At 43.5% G+C, this 25,741-nt stretch overlaps 1 protein-coding gene across 3 annotated transcripts in view; it reads right to left on the reverse strand.

Annotated features, from left to right (window-relative positions):
• The window catches only part of UNC5C (unc-5 netrin receptor C), a 435,854-nt gene that overhangs the window by 67,227 nt on the left and 342,886 nt on the right, over positions 1-25,741 (reverse strand). For all 3 annotated transcript variants that reach the window (XM_054990553.1, XM_054990551.1, XM_054990552.1), the window contains 3 exons: positions 14,985-15,165; positions 12,277-12,444; positions 8,176-8,340 (listed from right to left, as the gene is read on the reverse strand). In XM_054990553.1, the coding sequence (XP_054846528.1) occupies positions 8,176-8,340; positions 12,277-12,444; positions 14,985-15,165 (514 nt within the window). The remainder of the gene's footprint in view (positions 1-8,175; positions 8,341-12,276; positions 12,445-14,984; positions 15,166-25,741) is intronic.

The following is a 25,741-nucleotide window of genomic DNA, read 5'->3' on the forward strand; positions in this document are numbered from 1 at the left end:
ATAATATTACTCAATTTACCATTCTTCCTTCTCAGGAAGCATCTTGGAGGTGAACCAACAGGATTTAATCATCTAATACTGATGTACAGAATGCTGAATTTGAAGAAGACAAATGATGTCTCAATCCAGAGTTTATGGGCCAGCAGCCTACACCAATATCATAAAAAGGAAATCTATATGTCTTGTTCTTTGGGAGTGATGAGGTTTCCATGTTCTCTGTGACTGCTTCCCTCACTGTTTCATGTCATGTCTACATCTTCCCTTAAAGTGGTTCCACCGGATCACGAGGTTGTGTACCTATTGGGCTAGAGGATCTTTGTGTAGAAACACAACCAGGTAACCTGCCCTCAAGGTATGGGCAGAAGACGGAGACATTACTAGAATCATAGTGGAGGCAGCAACTGTGTATAGGAAACATAAATGTTAGGCTCAGTCACTACCAACATGTGACTGATAATACAACACACACACCCTCCCAACTGCAGCCCTTTCAGGGCCAGTGCCTGCATATTCATCAGGAAGCACTCGCTAGAATTATTTTCTGTGAACAGTATATAAACACAGGGGAAGTCTGGAACATTTCACTGCTCCAGGAGCAAGCTAAGCCAAATGGCTCCATGGCACTACCAGACCCAGCTGGAATAGGCCTGCCTGTCACCTTCTCTCATCCTGCTGCTGGCTGGGTCTGAGACAGGAGCTTGGGCCTGGCTGGTGATGACACAGGAAGAAACAACAGGTAAACCAATACCTGCTGCCATCATTGCTGCACAGGTCCAAGTTGAACAGCTCCTGCAGCAGTGCTGGGTCTTGGCTCTTCTGGAAGTCATCCAATGCTGCAGCCCAATAAGTTTTCCAGTATGTTAAAGGGCCAATTTGCCCCTGTATAAACATGCAAACACTATCTTGGAATTGGACCATGTAACTTTTGTAGCACTCACTCTGTCAAAAAGATCTGATTTTAGGGATCTGGTAAAATGGTTCAACAATCCATCCTGGAAGATGTTACATGGGTAACCAAATCTAATATTCCCACCTATATTTGCCCACAACCAGAAGAGTTGGATGGCAGCCGCATTGGTCTGCAGAAGAACAGCAGGATTTTAGTCCAGCACCACTGAAGAAAGCTCTGACTCTTGAAAGCTCACACACTGAAAATCTTGATCTCTAAGGTGCCACTGGACTCAAATTGTGCAACCAGAAGTGTATCACTGAGTATTGAAAGATGCAGCAGTCACCACTGATGATCCTTGTCATCAATATGTAGGAATGTGAATGAGAGGAAACAGAACAGAAAAGGGCTCAGTGTTAGAGCACCTGCTTGCACCCAGAGGGCCCCAAGTTCAATCCATGGTATCTCCAGGGAAAAAAAGAAGTAGGTTATGTGAAAGACAGAGGGACCCTGGACAGCCACAGTGTTGGAAATGTTTGGCAGAGTGAATAAAACAGAAAAAGCTTATTTCTAAAATAAAGGGGAAAGTGTTATATGAAAACAACAGCCTAACTAAACTCCATCTTGCTTCTTTTGTCCTCTTCCTTTATCTACTTTCTCTCTCTGCTCTTTCATCTCTGTAACTGATCCCTTGCTTACGTGCAGGATAGCTTTATTGCCCCACAATATATTGAATCGCCAATACTCAATCTCAGGGTCACCTCAGTGAGAATAAAATCTCCTCTTCTCTTGCGGGAAGAGTCTACTCTACACCTAACCTGCCCTATGCTAAACTTGCTATCTTTAGGTAACACAAACATCAAACGCTTTCATGACTGAAGTGACGGCACTTGCAAAACCCAGCAGACTGCCAGGCAGAACAGATAATAATTTTCTGTATCTGGTTTAGTGGTAGAAGGCAGAGTTACACAAATCCTAAATTGTATTGTTGATTCAGATTTTAGACTGGGCCAGAACATTTAAGTTTATCTCTTTCAAAAACCGTACGCTGGCATTACATAATACACTTTTACTAAATTGTGGTGTTCCTTGTACATAAGAAATAGAAAATATGGCCCATGTGGAAGTAAATAAATGAACTCTACTGCAGGGCAGCTGGCCAAATTTTTATGTGCCTTACAGCACAGATTGATGCTGAGGGCTAATTAAAGCCATTACAATAATTATTAAATGATTTTAAGGGCTCCAGCTAGAAGATGTGTTCTTGGGAGGCATCCTCTAGCAACGGTAGTTCTAAATTTTCACTGTGGCTAGTTTTCTTATGAATTCAGCCTCATTCTCACTTTCTCCGTGTCTCTTTCTCTGAAGGCGCAATATCTTAATGACTATTCATCCTTTCACATTAGAAGGAAAATACTAACTACAGAATAAGAGAGTGTGTGTACCAGCAAGATCATTAGTCTGAATAAATGTGGCAGCTGAGTTCCTCCAGAAATGCCACAGTTAGCGGTAAGCAGAAACTACAGCTCTGGGTGAAAAATACTGTAATTACATGGCAGGGTGAGGGGAAGCAAGGAAGGCTCCACAATTTTTATTCCCAAAGAAATCAATACCAGTTCTGACTGCTACTTTACTCTGAAGTAGAGCTAGGTGAATGAAAGAGCTTATTGATCTGCCTGAGTGATGTTACTGTAGCGAATAATGGACTGGAAGAGAAAAGACTTGTAAATGCAAACCAATATTTTCTGGATATCTGTATTTATTCATACAGCTATGTCTCTTTTGTTTTGTTTGAGAAGGAGAGATTGCTTACGTAAGTACTCTGTAATTGGTTTAGTCAAGCTAGCATAGCCAAACCTTAGATGATCCACAACCATACACTGTTTACTGTATTCTAAAAGGCTGCCAACACCTTGGCCCAAACCTACCCACTAAGGTCATGGTTGGGCAAGAATTTGAACACAAGGCCTTTGTGCCTACATTCAACATTCTGACTGCTGGGACACAAACGGTCCTTCATATCACATGATTCCAAAGGATGGAACTAAACTATACATTTATATTGGCTTAATTGTATTGGATTCCCCCAGAAGAAACTCTGACAAATGGGAGATTTTGGGAAGTGTTGAAATCCCATTTATATATCCCTTGTGTTATGAAAGATGTACCATTACCACATTTGTGGAAGGCAACCATGACAGTCTAAAGCAGGTTAAATGTGTAGGGTATACACACATTAAGAACTGTCCTGCTCCTCCTTTGGTTCTGCTTATGGATACTGACAGGGTCCTTGACAGTGTTAGGGCCACCACTTGTGCTCTGGAAGCATGCCCATCCTGTCTTTTAAAATCTTGTTGGGAAAAGATACTAGAGACAACTCCTCCCTGATTGAGGGGGCTCTCCCATAATTTTTGAAGGAGGTAGGTATTAGAACTCTCCTCAAAAACCTTTCTTAGCTAGGGACAGCCCATCTCCAATTTACCTTTTCTAGTGAAGGTAATAGAGCATGTGGTGGCAGAGAGATCCAGGGCTTCCTAGATGGCACATCTATCCTTAACCCATTCCAACCTGGTTTCAGGCTTGGATTTAGGACCAAGATGACCATAGTGGTACTGGTGGATGATCTTCACTTAGAGTTGGCCAGAGGACAATGTTCCCTGTTAGATCTTTCAACACAGTTGATCACTCCATTCTTATCCAGTAGCTTGAATATACAGCTGGTGTTAAGGCTGTAGCCCTTTGACGGTTTAGCTCTTTTCTGTCTGACTGGACACAAGGAATCTCCACTGGAGGCGTGGAATCAACTGGGTGGGATTTGTCTTGTGAAGTGCCACATGGTTCTATTCTCTCACCCATGCACTTTTAATATAAGGCCATTGAATAAGATCATTTGGAGTGCTGGGACTGGGTGCTATCACTATGCAGATAACACCCATCTCTATATTTCATTATCCAAGCCTCCAGATGCATCTGTCTTGGTTCTGAACCAGTACTTTGATGCTGCAGTCAGGTGGCTAAGGCAGAACAAACTGAAGCAATTCTGACAAGACAGAGGTAATGCTGGTTAGGAAAGCTGCTATTCTAGAGGGACTACATCTGCTTGTCCTAGATGAAGTGGAGTTAGCTTTCTCAGAGCAGGGCAAGAGCTTTGGTATACTCATGGACCCTGTCTTGCTTTTTGAAAAACAGTCTGTCATGGTGCCTGGAATGCCTTTTATCAGCTGCATCCACTGTGCCAACTCTCTTGCTACCTAGACTCAGACAATGCTGATCCATGTTTCTGTAACTTTGCAGCTGGATTATTGCAATGTCCTTTACATGAGGCTGCCCCTGAAGACACACTGGAAACTAGAACTGGTCCAGAATGCAGCAGCTTGAATACTGTCAGAACCCTTTTTGAAACAGCTACATTAGTTGCCAGGCTGTTTCCAAGTTCAATTCAATGTGCTAGTCATGTCCTTTAAAACCCTTCACGACCTGAGACCCACACATTTGAAGGACTGCATCCTTCTATATGCCCCACTGCTCTCATTACAATCCTCAGGCAGCCATTTGTTGGCTGTCCTACCACTTCGGGTGCCCTGTCTAGCATTGGTCAAAGTCTGGGCCTTTTCCATTGTGATCAGTGGTCTGTGGAATGGGCTCCCTGAGGAGGTGAGAGGAGCCCCCTCACTGGAGATATTCAGTAGGTGCTGCAATACCTGATTATTTGCCAAGGATATGACCAAACCATGAAAGCTTTCAATCCTATTAAAACTAATAATAGAGACTTACAAGACTTGTATATTTTGTTCATCCCTGAGTGTAGTAACAATTCCGTTAACACAACAGAATGACGATGAAGATACAGTGCTGCCTGATTGTGTCGGATAATCGTAAGAAGCTTGTTCCCCTCACACAGGAGTTGTTCCCACAGTTGGATCAGAACATTTCTCCTGCGGGTTCCATAATTCTCCATGTACACTTTGTCCCTATTGAACTGTGGAGCTAGCTATTATCATTACCACCGGCATCAGCTATCCAACATCTCAGGTACAGATCTCTTTCAGTCTTGCTGAGATACCTCTGACTGGAGATACCATAGATGGTACCTGGGACATTCTTACAAGCAAAGGAGATATTCTGCCACTCACCTATATAATTCTTTGCTGAACATTGATAATTCAATTTTCTCTTCCAAATCCAGGGTTTCCACATGTACAGCAGAAAACACATGGATTGAGAAAATGGATCCATTTAGATGTAATTTTCTTTCTCTCTCTTTGTCACATTCGTCAAGTATTATGACTATGATTTGCTTTCCTGATCAACACCTGCCATCTCAGTGGATTTGCTAACAAGTATGGAAGGCCAGAACAGTTTGAGTCCCAGCTCAGCAAGAGTAAACTTTCTGGTTTGAGTGTATAAGATAGTCATAGGTATTTAACAGATAGATCCAGCTAGCTTTTTCGCTTAATCTCGCTCATTTCCCTTTCCTACTTGGCTTTTGTTCATACTGGTCCTCTAACCCCCTAGCATAGCCTTTTTAGTGATCAAAGAAGGCCCCCTTCATTCCTTTTTAATCAGTAGAAAACTGATAAGAGCAATACAACCAGAAGAACCCAACTAGTTCTAAGGGACTAGTTAAGGGACTCTGTCCCTTAGAACTAGTTGGGTTCTTCTGGTTGTATTGCTCTAGCAAGGAAAACTGATTAGATACAATACATAGTCTGCATGAATCTTCGCAAAATATATGCTCCAGAGGAAAGAGAGTTAGAAAGAAAGTGGATGACCATTAGATATGTGGTCAAAAAGTGGGCTTGGCTTGGCAAAGCAGCCAAGAAGAAAGCCAAGAAAAGGTCTGACTGGTGTTGGAATGATGCAGGCGAAGGATGTAGACTTACTTAGTTTGGAAAACAGTGCAAGAGAGACTGGCCAAGTGCTCTATTTGCTCAAACAAAACACATGGTAAAAAACTAAAGAATTTTAGGACATTCCACTCTGATCATTTGCTGCTCATGCAAATCTTCATTAGGGTGGCCATCTTCTCTTCAGAGGGATGATCTCTGTTGTTAGCAACTGCACCATCATCATCCACCAGAGCCATCCTAAGCAGAGTTCTAAGCCCCTTTTATTTCAATGGACTTAGAAACCGTGACGCTGCTTAGGACTGCACTGTAAATGAAACAGGTGCGGTTTTTTTCAGAAGCATTTATCTTTTGGAAAAATGCTAACTTCAGCTTAACTTTCTCAACAAGCCAATAATGGACACTGGGAGGTATTGTATACTAGAGCTGAAAAGATTCTATGTTCCCTCCCTAGATCATCTTGAGCTGCAGCTTTATCTTGAGGAACCTGAGCAAAGCTAGAAGTAATTGGAATGGATTTACACGTATTGAAAGAGAGAGTGAAGGGGAGGGGGAGGAAGTATAACAGGCCCAGAGCCATAAAGTATGGCAAATCAATTTTTTTTCCAAGCAGGAATGGATCATAGAGCAAGATTATATATTTTACAGGCATATGCACCCCTCAAGTATAAAGACACTATTAAATAGAAGCTAAGAAGGTCAACATGCACTGCTCATTTTTACATCATTACTTCATTAAGACAGGCAGATTTTTTTTAAAGCAGAGGAAGCAGAGAAGCACTCATTCTAGCCTATTACCCATTCTCCCAGAGAGGATGATGGCTTTACACTCAGCAGTCATTTTTGCCAATAAAAAGCAAGATACGATTTACATAATAATGGCACACCTATAGGTCTTTTATTCTGAAGGATACTTTTGTTTGAAATATTTGCTTAAATTGCTCAGGTTATGCATATACTCAGAGACAACACACAATGGTCTAAGTCTAATCTGGTAATAAAGCTCTGTTTGAAATGGATTTTTTGTGGGGTAAATTTACCATTACAGTTCATTCACACCACTGGAGTTACATGTACATTAGCTCTTCTATCTTGTAAATGTGATGTCAGAGTCAACTTTGTTCTATTTTTTAAGCCCTGTATTAGAAAAGAGTTTTGCTCTTTCTCCAGTCATAAAGCTTTCTACCTCCCTCTCTAGTGATAACAGGGGCTAGTAAATTAGAGTTATGTAACCTAGATTTATTTACTTTTGATGTATAATGTGAGAAAAAACAGAAACAGAGAGGGTACAAGGCACTATTCTGAACCTGTTAGTCTTCCCAGTGCTTCATAAAACTGCACAATCTCTTTGACCAGAAACCATTGCAAAACAAAAAGATGAATATACATACTCATAGGTTATAATACAGTCAAGCCATGGAAAAACTACCAATCATATACAACCTAAGATGATTTTTCAGAAAACTAAATACTTGTAGGCAGAAGCCACAAGGATTAGAGTATTTCAATCATACAATTTCCCTTAAAAATCCACACAAAGGACAAATTCCAAAAGCAACTGCAAAAAGGTATACATTTTGGTGGGCCAGTGTGGTGGAGTGGTTAGATTGTCAGACCAGGATTTGGGAGACCCAGGTCTGAATCCTCGCTCACTGAAAGCTCACTGGGTGAACTTGGGCTAGTCACACTGTCAGCCTAACCTACCTCACAAGGTTGTTGTGAGGATAAAATGGAGACGAGGAAAATTATGTAAACTGCTTTGAGTCTCCTTTGGGGAGAAAAGGCGGGGTATAAATAAAGCAAATAATTAAAAAAAATAAACTAAATGGTTCTTAGGCAATGGAGTTCAGCAAGTCCTCTATTCCAGTCTAAGCAACTATGGTGTTCAAGTCACACCCAGAAGCTTTCCAGTTATCATCAGGGCTTTTTTTCTCGGAAAAGAGGTGGTGGAACTCAGTGGAGGAACTCAGGACTGCACAATGAAGTCACTTTGCGTCAGCTGGAACAACGGGGGAGTTTTTTAAAGTTTAAATCACCATCGGCGAAAATGGTCACATGGCCGGCGGCCGGAAAAGCAAGCCAGGTGGCATAATCCTAAAGAAGGATTCTCTCTGCAGTCTGTACCTCTTTGGAAGAGTGCGCTGCTTCCATACCAGGAGGGCATAAATCTGTAGTTTAAACACACTCCAAATGGTTTAAAGAAGCACAGAACATGACCTGTTTCTGCCCAGCTTGCCAAATTGTTTAAACATAGGTATTTCCCCCCTGTGCTGCTACTGCAAAGCAGGGAAATCTCTTTGGACCTACTCCAGTATATGCTCACAGCAGTACTTCTTTAATAGCCTGAGCATGCTGAAGGTTTAATTTGTTTTGCAGCGGTAATATATTTTTTTGCAAACCACAATGTCAATGTAGCACCATTAAAGTTCTTCCACTTACTCTGCATACACAGCCCATCTGTGCAGTTCTTGGATTGCAAGACAAGACCCTCACAGTCTTTGCCACCGTTCTTTGGTGCTGGGGCTGTGCATTCTCTCCTGCGCCAGTGAGTACACTCTGTTCCACATGTAGACCACTTACTCCACGTTGTCCACCTCCCATCCACTGTTAACAAGAAAGTGAAACAAAGTAAAGGCATTGTAAGGGACACTTAGTAAATACAGTCATTCTTTTAGATTTTTTTAAAAATGTCCATTTACCGAGCACAAAAAGTGCTGAAACAAATTGTTGATTCAGAATTAGGGCTGCCAACTGTAGTTGCCAACTGCCTGGAGAAAATAAGTCCTGGCCCTTTAATACAGGCTTAATAGGATGATATTTGCCAGGTGATGTTACTTACCTCCATGGCATAAAAAGCTTCAGCTGCTCACTTCCACATATAAGGCTTTATCAAAGGGACAGGACATTTTTCTCCTGGCCACCTGGAAACACTATTCAGGGTATAGCTCAGCCGTCTCTCTGCTTCAGCCTAAAAATATTTCAGACCAATACACTAAAGCACTGATTTGCATTTTAAGTCCGCTCCTAAACTATCTGGTATAGATAGACCAAGCTAGATTTTTCCAGTGCACTGCTGTACTGCACCCTTACAACGATTTTTATGTTAATTCGTATCACACACAGATAAGAAACTCTGCTCAGCGAGCTGTCAGCCTGCATAAAGATAAAGTTAGACTGCTAACATCCAGAGTCCAGGAAATTCAGGATTGTCCTAGATGCTGGTGCTGTTGCAGTCCCTAACAGAAAAGTCAGAAGATTGTGTACAGACCTCTACGTGAAGGGTTTGCACTTGAATACATGCTTACAGAGTGCGAGAGAAGCCGTCTCATGTAGGCTCAATGCTTTCATTAGAGCAGCTCCTCCTTTTGTTACTTTAAATTTTTATCTCAGAAGGGCTTTGGCCATAACCAACAGTTTCCGCCCCCGTAGACATAGAACTTCAGGCATTCTCTACTTTACCCAGGCTTTTAACCTGAAGAATACCTTCCCTTTGGGGTCTGAATCCCAACACTAATATCACCTATGGTGTTTTGTTCCCTTTGTGTGACCTATATATTGTTGCCTCTCTGTTCCCAAAATTTATTTGCTGCCAAAATTTATTTGCTGCCACCAAACACTTTCTCCTTAGATTTCTCTTATTTAACTGGTAGTTTTGGAAGGCTTAAGTTACAGATGGCAGGCAGTATGACAGGTCAGGACATGGAGGTTTCTGTGAGGTAAAAAAAAAATGGATAATACATTCCAGATGGATTAGGTGTTTTGCTTAACCAGAAGTAGAATTCATTTATAAGTATGTATGTGTGGTGGTTGCAAAGTACTGATAAGCATATTGGATTCAGAATAAGTTCATAAGTTGGTGGTTTTAAAACAGTTATAATTTTTTTTTCACAGACACAGTAACTAAGACTGATTTTTCACACAGTTCTTCACTCACTGAATAATTCTCTTGTCTCAACCACATAGACACAGAGTCTCACAGGTTTCCACATGGATTCTCTGACTCAACTAGACTTCTCCACTTTTGCCACTTAGATTGTGCTCATCCACAAAGAACTCAGATTTCCACACAGATTGACTGAATTAGACAGAACCACTGAACTAGACAGAATAGTCCCTCTCTGAGATACACACAGCTAGACTAAAAACCTTTCCCTCTACACTCTTCCCAAACTGCAGTTCACTCTGCCCTGAGGGTATAGCTACCATCCAAACACAGCACACTTCACTCACCCATCCAGTTCCCCTTTTTCTCACATCAGAGGCAAACCTGTATTCAAAATGCCACATTAACACGCAGAAATAAAGCACACAAGCTTAAATACATGGCAAAACACTACATCTGTGAACAGTTCAAATCAGACATGGGCACAAATCGAAATACGAATCAAATTTCGTGATGAATCAGGTTGATTCATGTCTCACAAAAACGCGTTTCGTGAGGCCACATTTTTCACAAAATCCACGACTTTTTGGGCTGATTCAATCAATTTGTGGTGCTGATCCATTGATTCCCTGGGCAAAATATGCCCGGAATGTCTGCAGACCTTTTGTTGCCATGTAAACCCCAATCCTAGCCCACATAACCTTGATAGGCAGCTCTTCCTGCCAAACTGCGAGATGAACAAAGCTACAAATTACGAATCACACGTGGCGGGCCTGTGCAAGTTTACTTGGAAACTGTAGTCAAACTCCTTCCCCTCTGTTTTCCTTCTCCATTTTTAAGAACGGGATGGTGGAGTAGCAGCAGCAACAGCAGCCTCAGCAGCTCCTTCTGCTGCTGCTCACTGCTTGCCAGCTTCAGGATCCATTCCCTGACTCCCTACCTCCCATCCTCCTGCTGCTCTGACACGCCTTCCCACCCCCGCCAAGCTCCCCAGAGCAGATCCTGCTTTGGTTTTCCTTCAAGAACATGGAGGCGGGGTGGGGGAGGACATATCAGAGCAGCAGGAGGATGGAAAGGAAAAGTCAGCAAAGAGAACCTGAAGAGAGGAAAACCCAAGCAGATCCACTCTGCTTGACTTTTCTTCCAGCAGCAGCAGAAAGCAGGAGGCAAGGAGGACAGGAGGGAAAAGTCAGCAAAGAGAGCCTGAAGAGAGCTACTTGGAGGCTGGCTGAAGGAGAGCCTGCTGAAGTCTCCCTGCGAGTTTGGCATCTCTGGGTATGAAGGGGGCTGTTATAGGGCACCGGGATCTGACGAATCACAAACCTAACGAATCGTTTCACGAAATGGGACAATTTCGTGAAAGTTCGTGGTTCATGGAACACAATGAACCACAAAATGCAGGGTTCGTTTTTTCCTGTTTCGGGCCCATCTATAGTCCAAATATCATGCCTCGTAATAATTGAAAAAACTCCCACTAAAACACACATGTTTGAGTTCTATGGTACAGATACAGAAGTGACAAGGACCTCCCAGTTTTCTACCCTGAACAGCGGCTTTATGTATAGCGCATGACCCAAGTTGTTCAGACCTTCCTGGAAATATCAGAGCTCCAAGAATCTTACTACTATGGCCATAAGATACAATCTTGTTCACTCCACATAAAGAGAACAGAGCAGTTCCACAGAATGACTTACTGCTGATGCTACACCTTGGGGAAAAAGTATATTTCATCACAGCCAGAACATTCACTTTCCATGCCCCCCTGTGGTCTCCTACCCATTGACTTCCCATGTCCTCCATTTTCAAGCACTCCATAGCACTGCTCCAGTGTACTCTTTGCTTAAGTAGCAATACTGCTCAAGGCTCAGGCTTCGAAATAAGCATGTTACTGAATGCTTTAAAATGATGCACGGAAAGGCATGAGATGTCAATGTTTTGGCTGCAACACAGGTCACTTTGTACTAAGCTGGCACAGAGGAAGAATTCTATATTAGATTTCAATGAAGCCAAAGGTAAAATGGACAGAATTGTAGCCAAATTATTTGAATCAAGTTGCTACCACCATTAAAAAACTATATGAGAACATTGTTTATGTGAATACTCTTATATTTCCAATAAAAAATAGAAAGGTCATCGTCTTGCCCATTGGCTTAGCTTTTATATACTTAAATCATTTTATATACTTAAATCCCACTTTACTTCTAGAGATTTCAACAGGTCATAGACCAAAGGCACTAAGATTATGAACTCTGAAATGCTACATTAATTTTAAGGATTTCGAAGGACTGAGATGACAGGGCAACCTTTGTGCAATAATGAGAATTTTCCCACTGGTGTTTGCACACCATTCTGCATACTACATAAAACAATAGAATTCATTCACTGGAAGAAAGAAAAAGCCAGAAAAAGTTATCTCCCAAATGCCTGATATTTGAAGAACAAGATAGTTATTGTGTAGATATAAAGGCTCATGCCCTTCATATGCCATATTTTGTTGTTGGGCGGTGCCCATTATTTTTATTAATTGATAAGTTGCTGTGCTTCAGTGTGATTGATTATAACTGATGCATTATATTATAAGATGCCTTGACTGTTCTCAGGTGGGTTGGGGGAAATGATGGGATAAAACTGTTTGAAAAATAAATAAATAGAAATACCTGGACATAATGTAGTACAAGTTGTTTTCTGGAAACTCTGGCCTTCACAGAAGGCACCTCCATTGAGTGGAGCTGGGTTGGTACAGGTCCTTGTACGCTTCTGGTGGCCTCTTCCACAGCGGTTGTTGCAAACTGACCATTCAGTCCATGTTGACCATCCTCCATTGACTGAGAAGTAAGAAAAGATACAGGTGGCTTGGAAGCTATGCAGAGAGTATATTCAATTCTGAGAATGAGGTGTGCTGTATTTCCTACAGCACGTTGAATGATCAATTGTTGAATTGGCCTGTTGGCCTCTTTATTAAACCAATTTCACATCTCCAAATATTTAGACAATCACTATAGTTATCTAAACACCATAGTTATTGTCTAAACACACACTGATGCTTCATGAAAGCTCCTTCATCCTGTATTTTGTGCAGTTTCACTCATGACTCCCTGCAGGCTGCTGAAACTCCCCCCACCCCACGTTAAGTGCTCTACAATTAGGGAGCTGATCCAGCTGATTTTAGATCCTCTCGACAGGGCTCAGCTACAGTACTCCTCAGTGCAACACTGGCATATAATTTATGAATGCTAATTAAATGAATTAACAAACGCAAATGAACAGCACATCCCTTGCTCCCCAAAAGATACATGGTGCAATCTTAAGAACATTTTTTTTTGGAGTAAGCACCAAGACCTGAATAGGATTCTGAATAGACTTGCTTAGGATTGGTGTCATCATGGCTATCTAATTACAATTCTATTTTAGCAAACTTATCAGTTAAATTCAGGGTTTTGGCATGGTTTGCAACATGCTACTAAAAGGCAGCCTCGCCCACAACTGCTCTTGAAAATGTATCTCTGGAGTATAAGCCATCCTTTTTAGAGATACATAGGAATCATAAATGTCAAGAGCTGGATTGCTACATTTTATGCTTACCAGCGCTATATGACAGCAACCTTGCCCCTTCTGCTGAGAATCTTGAAAGCTCCCCTTCTTTGTGAAGGTAATGAGAACAGGAAAGGGCTGCAATAACACAATCAGAGGAGCTGCTGGCCACTCTTGGTTCTTTATCTTCCCTTATATCTTTAATTCTGGCAGGCATAACCTCTGGTGGATACTGTTCTCAGGCTCCACAGGTGCTGAGTCATGACCAAAGGCTCTTTTTCTTTGCTCATGGTCTGTGAGTTGCAGCCTCAAGCTGGCAGGAACATCAGCCAGGAAAGACAGCAAGACCTGCTCTGTATGCAGAAATATCCCATCTCACCTTTCTTTTACTTTTTCTCCACTGTTTTCCATTTTGTATTGTAAACTACTTTGGGTTCTCATGGAGGAGAAAAGTGGGATACAAATAATTTAATAAATATAAATAAATAAAGTTTCCTTAGCAGCTACTCCTCCTGATGGCTAGGCAGCCGTCAGAGTCCTCAACAGGTGAAGTACTTGTATGTGGTGACTGTGCTGCACAGTCCAGCTCAAATTCTATGCAGACCAGAGACAATAAGCTTGTCTGTTCCCTACTGGCTGTTTCTGGTATGTAATGCAACACAAGGCTTGTAGGTAAAGGCAATGCCAGCATGCCCATGGTTAGGACTCAGTTTTACATAATTCTCTGATTGCCTTTGGCACAGCACTGCATGCACACTCAAAAATAGCGACAGGGAGCTTGGACAGGTTCCCAACCCAGGCTCTTTTCTGAATACTCTTTCAAAAATGGTTGAAATTCCACCTACCCATTCAAGGTCTTTCTGTTCAGAAAGAACAGTGAGTGTGCCGAAATTTGCTAATTTTCACGCATGCCTCGTACTCTCCATCTGAAGTGCATAGTGCTTGTCTGTTGTGCCTCCTTTGCATCACAAATACAGCTAATCAGTTCTATTCAAGCATTTTCCAACAGAAAATGGAACTGAAAGACTATGGAAGGCAACTGCTTACAATTAAGCTTGACTGCTGCTGTGAAATAAAGGTTGAAGCTTGTTCTGTCTTATAATTAAACCAATTGAAATAAAGCCTATGAGGATCAGCTATTGTATCATTAGAGTTAATTCTTATCCTCTTTATGCTTCTCTTTATTTGGTTGGTTTATACATTACTCCAGTTGCTCAAAGCAACCTGTCAGGGACATTTGTGCATGGGTGTAGCAACTCCACACAGGAGGCATAGTGTATTAGAGATGCTTAATATTTTGTCCCTCTGAACTATCCATGCTAAGGCCAGCCACCAATAGAAATATGCATGGCTAGTGTGACACTATATGGTTTTCCAGCTGCCTCTATACGGTTGGTATAATACAACTGTCTCTGAGATCAAAGAGGAGGCAGTTATGTTCTTCAACAGGTACACTAGATTCAGCACAGGACCAAACTTCATCAGTTAACAGGACCAAACATCTAGCTGCTTGGTTGCTAATCCAAAGGCCAGAGGGATAGCAACAAGTCTGCCAGCTCTCTATTCAGTTTGGGGCAGAGGGGTGATGACCCTCTCTCTCTTCCTCCTATCTCTTCAACATAGGGGTGCTCCAATAAAACTAGCTGATATCTGGTTTGGCTGCCATGATATGCAAGTCTGTCTCCCTTTTTGCACAATGAGGCAGCCATACAACCATCAGGCTATTCTGCCCATAAAGTGAGACATGTCGAGGTGGATGGTAGAATCTGCACAGGATATTTGAAAGACATTTCATGATAACTTTGATCAACCTGAGGTGGAACCATCTGCTTACCATAGACTATGACAGCGGCAGTCGTGCTTTTCCTCTTTGCGACAATATTTTTGGCAACGCAAGTATAGTTGGCTGTGTCAGACAGACGTGCCTGCTTTATGATCAGGTTGTGATCAATTGTGATGTAAAAATTTCGGTCTTCAACAGGATCGATCACTTCTTCATTCTTCATCCATTCCACCTGGGGAGAGTCATAGGAAAAGGCAATCAGCTCTCATGGAAACCAGGCAGGTATTTCATTTTGATATCAGTGCAGTACAGTTCACTTCTGGAAAGCCACACCTCTTTGTCCACCATCAAATATTCCAAAGACTACAATGAGGTCTTTTGAGGTGCCCCACTCTTTTCTGCTTACCGTTCCCACCCCTTCATTATTCCCTAATTTTTTTTGCATCTACCACTGGATTCCAATGCCACTTCCTTCCCACAACACCCTTCCTAGGGGTGTAGATTTCCTTCTGAACCATACTAGCCTCCCCTCACTTGTACACTGATCACTGCCTGATTTTTTCAGAACACTTTTCTACCTCTCTCCTTCTACTTAACAGTCCATGACCTCCTCTTGGACTACTCTATGGTCTTTACAATAATCTCCCTTATAGCACATAGCAAAATATTGATACAAAGTACATATTATTTATTTATTTACTTCATTTATATCTTGCCTTTCTCCCCAACGGGGACAATGGCTTGCACTGTTTTCCACTCCTCTGTTTTATCCTCACAACAAACCTGTGAGGTTGGTGAGGCTGAGTGTGTGTGACTGACCCAAGGTCACCTAGAAGTTCTATGGCAGAGTGGGGAATTGAATCTGGGTTTGTCTTCTTGATCCTAGTCTGACACTCTAACCACTACACCATGCCGGCTCTCAACACTGAGAAAATGGCTCAAGGGAACAATTTAAAAAACCTCTGTGCCACTGGCTCTCTTTAAACTGCAGCTTTATCATTTTGAACAAAGAAAGTAAACAGGTAGGCATGGCTCCTCTTGGCTCCCTGATGCCTTTGAGGTCTTTAGATAGGTCCGCGAGATTCACAGAAGATCCGGGGGACCCTTTTAGTATATATGCACAGTTTCCATTACATGCACAAAGTCCACTAGCACCTTAAAGACTAACCAACTTTATCGTAGCAGAAGCTTTCAAGAACCGCAGCTCTCTTCAACAGATTCATGCATCTGACGAAGAGAGCTGTGGTCCTTGAAAGCATATGCTACAATAAAGTTGGTTAGTCTTTAAGGTACTTCTGGATTCTTTACTATTTTGCCATTACAGACAAACACGGCTAACTCCTCTGCATTATATGCATGCTGTTCGCCATCACATTTATAGTGGATTTATAGTTCTACTCTTATACAATGATTTCTTTTAAAAGTGCTGTTAGAAAAACCAGGAGGAAACAGTTAAGAATCTAAATATGCACTCACTAGCTGCACAATATTCCATTCATTTCTACCCTAAAGAAGAACCCCATTCTCCCTGAGCTGCCCGAGGTAAGCTACCCTTGGCAGAACATTTAGTGGCTTATTTGCTTTTGAACTGAGCATGCTTTAGAGGTCCAGGAGGGATCAAAGCAGTGCCTTCATGTCACTGGCTCATTGGAATTTGTGCCCGGAACTTTAATCAGATGAAGAAAAACAAAAACATTCTCTCTCCCAATCACTCCAATGGAATACAGTGGCAGCTCAATGCTAAGAAAGACCTGGTTTGTACTGACAAACATCCCCTTTACTCAAAACCATTTGAACATCTGCCCAAGGAGACTGGAAGCCAACCAAGTTTGCTCCATCCTAGTTCAGTAACAGAACAGTACAGGCCGTGAGTAGTTCTTCATACAGGCAGTGGGGTGTCATGGTCACATAAAGCTTAATTTATACTCTAGTAGAAGTAGTTGAGTATCTCAAAAGGAGAGATTATTTCAAGGCAGAAATTTGTACATAATAATTCCTTCTTCCACTATATCACATAAACTGTCTTTTTATTGCCACATTGGCCCACTTGTGACATCAATGGACCTAGAAGACTAGAACTCTGCTTAGAATTGTACTATTAGTGATAGTGCTTGATGACATAATGATCCATGGAACATGTGGACCACCTCCACTGAAAATTATCATGCTTGAGATGATGTGAAAGCTCTGCTTAAAGGGCATCATGTTAGATGAACCTTTAACGCATGCAAAGGGTCATCTGGCATTGTTTCCCATCAATTCACAAAGAACTTGCTTGTGAACCAGCCCTTATGTTTTTTCTAATCCTCAAATGAAGACGATAAACAAAATGTTAGATGCAAGATTGTCTTTTCTTACAAATGCTTCTGGGCAAACAAGATAAAGATTTGCCTGTATATCTGAATTCCTACATGTAAACCAGAGATAATACTTAAGATCAAACCAAATGACTATTTATTTCCTAACTTTGTTTCCCACAAGGCCAAGCAGATACTTCTAGGAAGCCCACAAGACAGGCATGCATGCATACTGAATCAACATAGTCACTGAAGTACCCACTCTGTACCCCTAGGATTTCCCCCCTAGTAACTCACAGCCAGTTCAGTTCAGATCACATATGTAGAATTAGGATGTTTTGCCCCAAAGCACATCCCTTTGTATTCACACTGAATCTCATTTGTCTTTTTGTTGCCCATCTATCCAGTTTAGAGAGATCCTTTCAAAGCTCTTCATGGAATGCTTGAGTTTTACCATTCCAAATAACTGGGTGTCATCCACAAACTTGGCCTCATCACCGGCCACATAATTTAGGAACAAGTAAACTCATTTTGATATAAATCTCTGGAGAACTTCATTTGCTTATGCTCTCCATTACATAAACTGTTTCTATGCCTACTTTACATTACAAATTTCCTCTGAAGATAAGGAATGTAAAATGCAAAGGGCAGTAAAAACAATTAACGTTAATAAAACCATGGCACCAATTCAAAATGAGCACTGGCCTCTACAGAGGATCGGCACGGGCACTGAACATGGAAGCACATTTCGAAATACCAAAGTCCTTATGAAATGTGGCATGTAATTTATCAACAAAGACTACATGCTAGCGAGAAAAAGAATTGGCCCAACCACTAATATCAGGAACAGAGTACAAACTAGAGACTCAAAATGAGTATAAACCAGTATTACTGTACTAACAAATATCCCTTTTCCTCCATATTATTTGAATATCTACCCAAAGAGACTGAATAATGCAAGTGACCTAGACAATTTAATATCACCACCAAGGATCAGAATATTACCAGCTCTTGATGTCAAAGTAATTTTAGGTTCAAGGAACAGCAAACTAGAAACTAAAACATTTGAGATGCTATAAGTTATAAAGAAAAGGACACAGAAAATCTGGCATTGCATATGTGAAGACCTTGGATAACTTAAGGGGCAAACACAGTATGGAGATGAGATTGAATTAATAAAAGACCTTTGAAACAAATCCTTTGACATCCCCTCCTAGGCTTTCTCCATTATACTATGGGAGTAATCCTTACTATAGAATTTCCCCTTTTAGAGACTTCCTTAAAATCAAATCTTGTAATACATTCTTCTTCAGAAGCGTGTTAATAATTCCTTCCTTTCACTTTCTGACAATGAAAATTCAAAACATTTGCTAATGTTTTATGCGTATGATAATGTGTATTGCATTTAAACCTCTCCTTACGACTTTGACTCAAACCACTGCACCTGTTGGTAGGGTCATTGGTAACAGAACTATAAGGTGAACAACAATTGTACTGAATAAAAAATGCACCTCCGGAGCAGAAATTAACTATTTCCAGTAAAACTCAGGCCCATTTACATTTTTGCATATTATAGCAATCATTAAGTCTCCTACTACATTTTTATCCTATATATTGTCTTTTACTGGACATGTCCTGTGTCCAAATTCATACCCACTGATTCTGAAAGGGAAATCTATGCTATGTATTATTACTAAGAGGTGAAGAAAGAGATGCGGTTTCCCTTATTTTATCTTCACAATAACCTCACCACATGGGTCAGTAATGTTTTGGTGCTTGCACAGGGGACTACCTTTACGTGTTTACCCAAACTTAGCATTTACTGGCCCTCAAAATTCTGCTTTCCCCAATCATCATAATAATGATCGCTCAAGGAAAGCTAAGCCCTTCACTTTTCTTCACTGCTTTAAGCATATTTCCTCCCTAGTTCAGACCTGCAGTCCCAGAAAAGGCACCGAAAAAAATGGAAGCCAAACAGCCTACAGCCATTTTGAAAATGGAGATGTCTGGAGTCAAGAGGAAAAGCTGCTGGCATTCAGTGAGTGACCTGTCCCTTTAGGAACATGTGGAAACAGCCCTGTACGTGTGTAAGACAGGTAGGGGAGACGGCAGGACACCTGTCTGCTTCATTTTGACTAAAACAGATCCCCCTCCCCAGTTTATATGTGAACAGAGTGGACCCAGGAATAAATATATGTGGTTAACCTTCACATCTAGCAGGTCCTGAGAGATGCTGGCTGGGGCTGTTGTTTAATTCTGTTTATTTAATCTCTCCATCAGTAGTTTATTTTCCCAGCTCATGCCCCTCTCAATCCCTAGGGATGTTTTAAAAGAGAACATTCAGGCTGAAAGTACAGCCCAGAAATCCATTTCAAAAAAACAAATAATGGCAAAAGACAACCAGCTCCTGTTTCCTTGTGTATTTTCTTACTGCTCCACTGATGTGTATTAATTAACTAATGAAAAAAACAGAAAAGTTCTATTTGTTCCTGATATTAATATCCTTATTCTGGTGCCTGATTGTCTGGCTTAGAGACCACATACCCCTCCACCTCATTGGCATTTCTCTAATTCTGTTTTCTTTCATACTGGATCGCGCTGCAGACAAAATTGCATGCATGGAAATCAACACATGTAGATGGCAAGAAGTCATGAACATGATTGGCTTCATGCCCCTGCCTATGTATGATCACCAGCTCATGAGCTCAGAGTTGGTACACATATGCAGCATGCTGCACAGACTTCATCCCCATGACTGGGAATACTTTTCTTATGTTCCCAAATGCATGCATATATGTTTTATACACATGTAGATTCCATGTGCACATGCCAGTGACTTGCACATAGGCAAGGGGCAGGGACAACATGCTCGTTCCTACTCCCTCTATGAGCACCGATTTCAATATGCACAGTCTTGTCTGTAGAGGGCTTTAGTTTTTTCAGGTTCTTTCTGGAGCTTCAAATTTCATAGTTACATTGTGATTCACTTGTGCATGAGAAAGTGTGATTAATTTGCTATTTTAGCTAGTGTGTGAGAGAAAATTGCTTTTTAGTCACTATGAGATTTACTTCTAGTTCCAGTGTGAAGGTCCAACCAGTCAAGACTCTGGGAGATCCATGACCGGATCTCCCAGAAGGTTTTTTTTTTTAAAAAAAAATTGTAAATAAGCAGCTACAGCTGGCTGTGATTGAGGACTGTGGCGTACAGAGGGGAATTTTTAAAACTCTTATCTCCTGTGACTTTTCTCCTGAGCTCAGACAGTTCCACTGAGTTGCAATTTGCTCCACTCTCCAGGCAACATAACAGACAACCTGCGTGCTTTTTGCAGTGGGGCAGCTAGTAGCACCAGAAGGCTGGCAAAACATGGGAAAATTATTTACCCGTCCCCACATGAAACCATAACCCAGTGCAAATTGGGGTCATCTTCAGATACTGCTTATCAATTTCAAATGATCTGGAGATCTGATCTTGGAACTTCAGTGTCCTGTGTTGATTGGTCCTGTGATTAGGGTTGCCAGATACAGATTGGGAAATTCCTGGAGATTTTGGAGGTGGAGCCTGGAGAGGGCAGGGTTTGGGGAGAGGCCTCAGTGGGGTATAATGCCATACAGTCTGAAACGATCTGTGTTACCTGGAGATCAGTTGTGATTCCAGGAGATCTCCAGCCACCACCTGGAGGCTAGCTACCACAAAAAAGGGGGCAAGTCTGGTGGACCACCTGGTAGTTTTGACCACCTGGAGGCTGGCAACCCTACCTGTGATTGTCTTATACATTACAAAAATTCGTTTCTTGTGTGCTGCTCTCTAAGCAAACACACATTAATAAGCGCGTATATGTGTACCACTCACTGTAGCATATATATAATAGTTAAGGTGATTTCCACCAAGAACTACCATTCCAGTGCTGGTTTTCCAATAAGCATTCACAATGCAAGCCTCTGTACCTGCTCTACCCTGCTGTTTTTCTCACAGCAACAAATGCAAACCTCTGATCTCCTTGTATGCAGCTGCTGTCTGTTTTCCTTAGGATGCCCAACTGCCAGCTCTGCCGCTACCTGTCAACCTTTCTTGGGGTGCCAAACACCACACTCTTCTCCTTCTGTTCCTTAGAGAACCACATGCAAGCCTCTGGGTCCAAAGAATAACTGTTATAGGGGTGCCATACATTTCCTGTGCCTGCTCTTGTCTCTCTGTCTGCCTTCCAGAGATGCCAAATCTCTGCCTCTGCTTGATCTGCAAACAAGAATTTTAATTGCCCTGAAATCTGGCAGGGAGGATATTGCAGTCAGTAATGTTTTTTCCCCTTTAATTGTCTATAAAACTGGGACCCATTCTCCTGGCCGCCTGAAATGTAGCTGCAAAGGGTCCCTGGGGTGAAATATTAATTTAAAAAATCCTTGAAAATTGGATAGAAAACAAAGAAAAGAAACAAGATACAGCAAAATATGTTCACCATTGAAAACAATGGTAAAGGAAAAAAGAACAAATAATGCAATAATAAGGTGGGGTGGCCAGGTGAGGGAGAAAAAAACGTGCATATCCCTAAAATCCCCTTCAATTTACTCTGCCTAGTTCTGGGAGAGTTCATAACAGTCAGAGCCAGGATTAAATGTGGCTAATTTTGCCATCATTGATATAATGGGTAATCAAATTCGACTACAGTCAGTACTTTATCCCTTGCACCGCAATCACTTCAAAATGTCCCATGTGCCCTAGTCCTCCGTAGACCACAGTCATGCTGTGATCTTGGCATCTAGCTATGGTGTCGTAGGGGTGGTGCAAATGCTTGTTCCACTGTGCAGTCAGCATTTACAGACAATCAGCTCCATAATGAAACGTGTCCTCTATGTAGGAAATTTTTAAGCTGCGACTTCAGAAGAGACCATGTAGACAAGCAAGAAGGTACCAATCATGTTTTCTTCTTTGTATTATGTTTTTCTCAGCTAGACAGACTGAAAAGGAACTAGCCTATAACATTTCTCAAACCACATTATATCAGGAGGTGATTTAACTTTATACAAGGAAACACAAACACCCACATGATTGGTTCAGAATAAGGATCTGACAGAAGCCAGTACATACTATCTATGATCATATCAGCAGATCACAATGTTAAACTTGCTAAAAGAGGGAATTGCAGGCGAGTGCTAAATGGGGGGAGGAGAGCGGGGAGGGGACACGGCGACAAGAAACACACAGACACAGTGCTGGAGGTAAAGAGGCCACAACTTTATTGAGATTACAGCTCGGGAGCAAAGGCGCGCATAGGGCACAGATCCGAGCATCGGCTGACCCGCCTGCCACGCCGATGAACCACACGCCCCCTCAGACCCCTGCTGAGGGGGGGAACCATGGGATGACAGTCAGTGGGATGCCAGGCGGGTGTACACCCCTGTGTGGATCATCCCCTGTCACCTGGGAGTGAGGCGGACTGACAGCCCCCGTCTGGGCATGCACCGGCCATTCCTCACTCCCCAGACCCCTTATGGGGATCCCCATAATAGGGAAACTGAGCCTGAGGGCCCTGTTTCCCCCCAAACGGATCAGTGCCCAATGCCCCAATCCGCAGCCTGCGCAGTCCGAAGTTGTGACAAAAGGGAGGGCTGGGCGGGATGCCGCCACGGGCCAAGTGCTGAGGGGGGGGAAGAGCCCTCTGACCAGGAGCCCGCGCCGGATGTGCCTGGGCGGAGTTACCTGGCCCCTGGACACTCCCCACCCCTCCCCAACATGGCGGCCACCATGCTGCTTCCCCGCTCGCCTCCCCCCGCATCGCCCGCAACTCAGGCCCCCAGGTGAGTCTGGGAGCCGTTATTTGCAGGCGAGTGCTAAATGGGGGGAGGAGAGCGGGGAGGGGACACGGCGACAAGAAACACACAGACACAGTGCTGGAGGTAAAGAGGCCACAACTTTATTGAGATTACAGCTCGGGAGCAAAGGCGCGCATAGGGCACAGATCCGAGCATCGGCTGACCCGCCTGCCACGCCGATGAACCACACGCCCCCTCAGACCCCTGCTGAGGGGGGGAACCATGGGATGACAGTCAGTGGGATGCCAGGCGGGTGTACACCCCTGTGTGGATCATCCCCTGTCACCTGGGAGTGAGGCGGATTGACAGCCCCCGTCTGGGCATGCACCGGCCATTCCTCACTCCCCAGACCCCTTATGGGGATCCCCATAATAGGGAAACTGAGCCTGAGGGCCCTGTTTCCCCCCAAACGGATCAGTGCCCAATGCCCCAATCCGCCACAAGAGCCATAAAATGGCTCACCGCCAACGCTCCAAGAGCTGCAAAACCAAAACAAGTGGGCCCCTCAGTGTCCTACAGCCACCCATCCAGACCCCAGTTGGAAGGGCATCACCAGGCGAGAACTGCCGCCATACCATGAAAGCTGACCAGGGAAAATCACCCCATGGGACTCCACTGGACGCCCCTCAGCCTCTGCCCCCTGCTCAATCAGGGCAGGTCACCGTGAAACTTTCTGACCCGTTGTTCAAGGAGCCGAAGCCCCCTGGTGGTCCTGAAGAACTGTGGGATGCCCACATGGCCACTGCTATGATCCACTGTGCTGGCACACCCTCTCTAGGACGTGGCCGTCGCCGTCCCTCTGGCAAGTCCATACCAGAACCAGGTCAGAACCTGCAGCTAAAAGAGAATCAGCAGGGAGCTTAGGATCTAACGATGTAGCTCAGCACCTCTGGCTGCGTGGAACACCCCCATCCACAGCAGGGAATCCCTGGACCATCCTGCTGGGGACCACCTTCCCCAAGAAATGGGAGGGGGGAGAAGGCAGATCACACCCATGGCAAGGACATGCATTCCAGGGGGGGGCACCTGGATGACACAGTGATCCCTGCTCTATGCCCAGAGGAAGGCGAAAAACCTCCAAGGCCCCAGAGCCAATCAGGCCTGGAGGAAAATTCCTTCCTGACCCCAAATTGGCGATCGGCATTACCCTGGGCACATGAGAAAGGACCACGGAGCTATACCCTGTATACCCCTCAAGATGTTGGGGGCAAGGCCCCATGCTAGAGGAAGATCAGCAAATGTACAGCCAAGGCTATGGACATTGAGTGACTCAGGCCCACCACTGGAGCACCATCTGAGAGGGCTGCTGGGGTGGAGGAAGCACACAGTCCCAGAGCTCCCTTGAACCCATGAGTGGTTACCGGATTCCGCAATTCGCTGGCAACAGGTCCGGCCCATAATTCCATCCCGGATCGCACCTGGATGGAACCAGCCCCCTAGGGTTCCGCAGTGCAGACTGCACGTCCTGCAGCGTACTGGGTTGAATAAAACTTGTTAGTTGACTACTCAAGTTGAACTATGTGCCCACTATTTCGTAAAGGTAGTCCCCTGTAGTCCGAGCCCTCACTGACCCCCGGGGGACGTTGCATCACGACATTCTCTTGGCCTATCTTTGGCTACGGGGTAGTTTGCCATTGCCTTCCCAGTCATGCACACCTCACCCCCCCCAGAAACCGGGCACCCATTCCACTGACCTCAAAAGGATGGAAGGCTGAGTCACCCCAGTTACCTGAACCCAGCTTCCGCCAGAATTGAACTTAGGCCGCGAGCAGGTCGGGCTGCAGTGCTGCAACGTACCATTAAACCGTCTCAAATCATTCCAGATCCCGCCCCCTCCAAGCGTATATCGCTGTGGGTATATCCCATTTCTGAAACAAATAGTTTAGTGCATGCTGCAGCTGAATCTCCGTACCCATCTGTCTCTAAAATTATCTATCTACCTATACAAATGTATTTGACTGATCCTCAAAGGAAACTCGGGAGGTGAGGGGATTAATTACTTATGCTCAGAGCAAGATGAGGGAAGCGCCTAATCCAAAAAGGGTGTTGGATGTGCTATCTCATTATTTTATACAGAGGCCAGGAATGCTGCCACTGATTGTGAAGAATCTCCCTTCCAGGCATGGTCATGAGGTTTTTTAAACCCTACCACAGCAGCAAATGCTGTGCCATTCCTGCATGGGGGCTTACCGTAGTGTTCCCCTCCAGTTTGGGAAACTTGCAGTGTTCCATTACTGGCCACCTCCGCACACCCAGGAGACCAGCAATGCACTCCAAAGGTGACAGAGTTAATCAGCATACATTAACTGCACAGCACCAGCGGTTCTACCTATTCCAGTATTATACTGTGAAGTAGAAAAGTGAGGGACTCTTGAAGTGACGGGCATGTGTGCTGGAGAAACTATAACCATACCTCTGTACAGGAATATGGCAGTAGGTGCAACAGAAAGAGATAGGCCCACCTTGCCAATGCCACCAGGCATGGGATCATGCCTAGCCTAAGACACAAAATGGTTGCTCTGCAATGAGTCCCATACCCAACAGTACAAGATAAACATTGCGAACATAGCCACCCGCATTCTTCTCGGCTGGTAGTTAGCGTAGCCAGGGAACTAAACCGTAGCTCAGATACCTGTACTAAACCTCTTGGCAGCTGTCCAGCTTGGAATCTCTTTTCTAGCCAGCCGCCAACTCTGATGAGAA

This window comes from Eublepharis macularius, chromosome 10, assembly GCF_028583425.1.
Source record: "Eublepharis macularius isolate TG4126 chromosome 10, MPM_Emac_v1.0, whole genome shotgun sequence".
Lineage (NCBI taxonomy): Eukaryota > Metazoa > Chordata > Lepidosauria > Squamata > Eublepharidae > Eublepharis > Eublepharis macularius.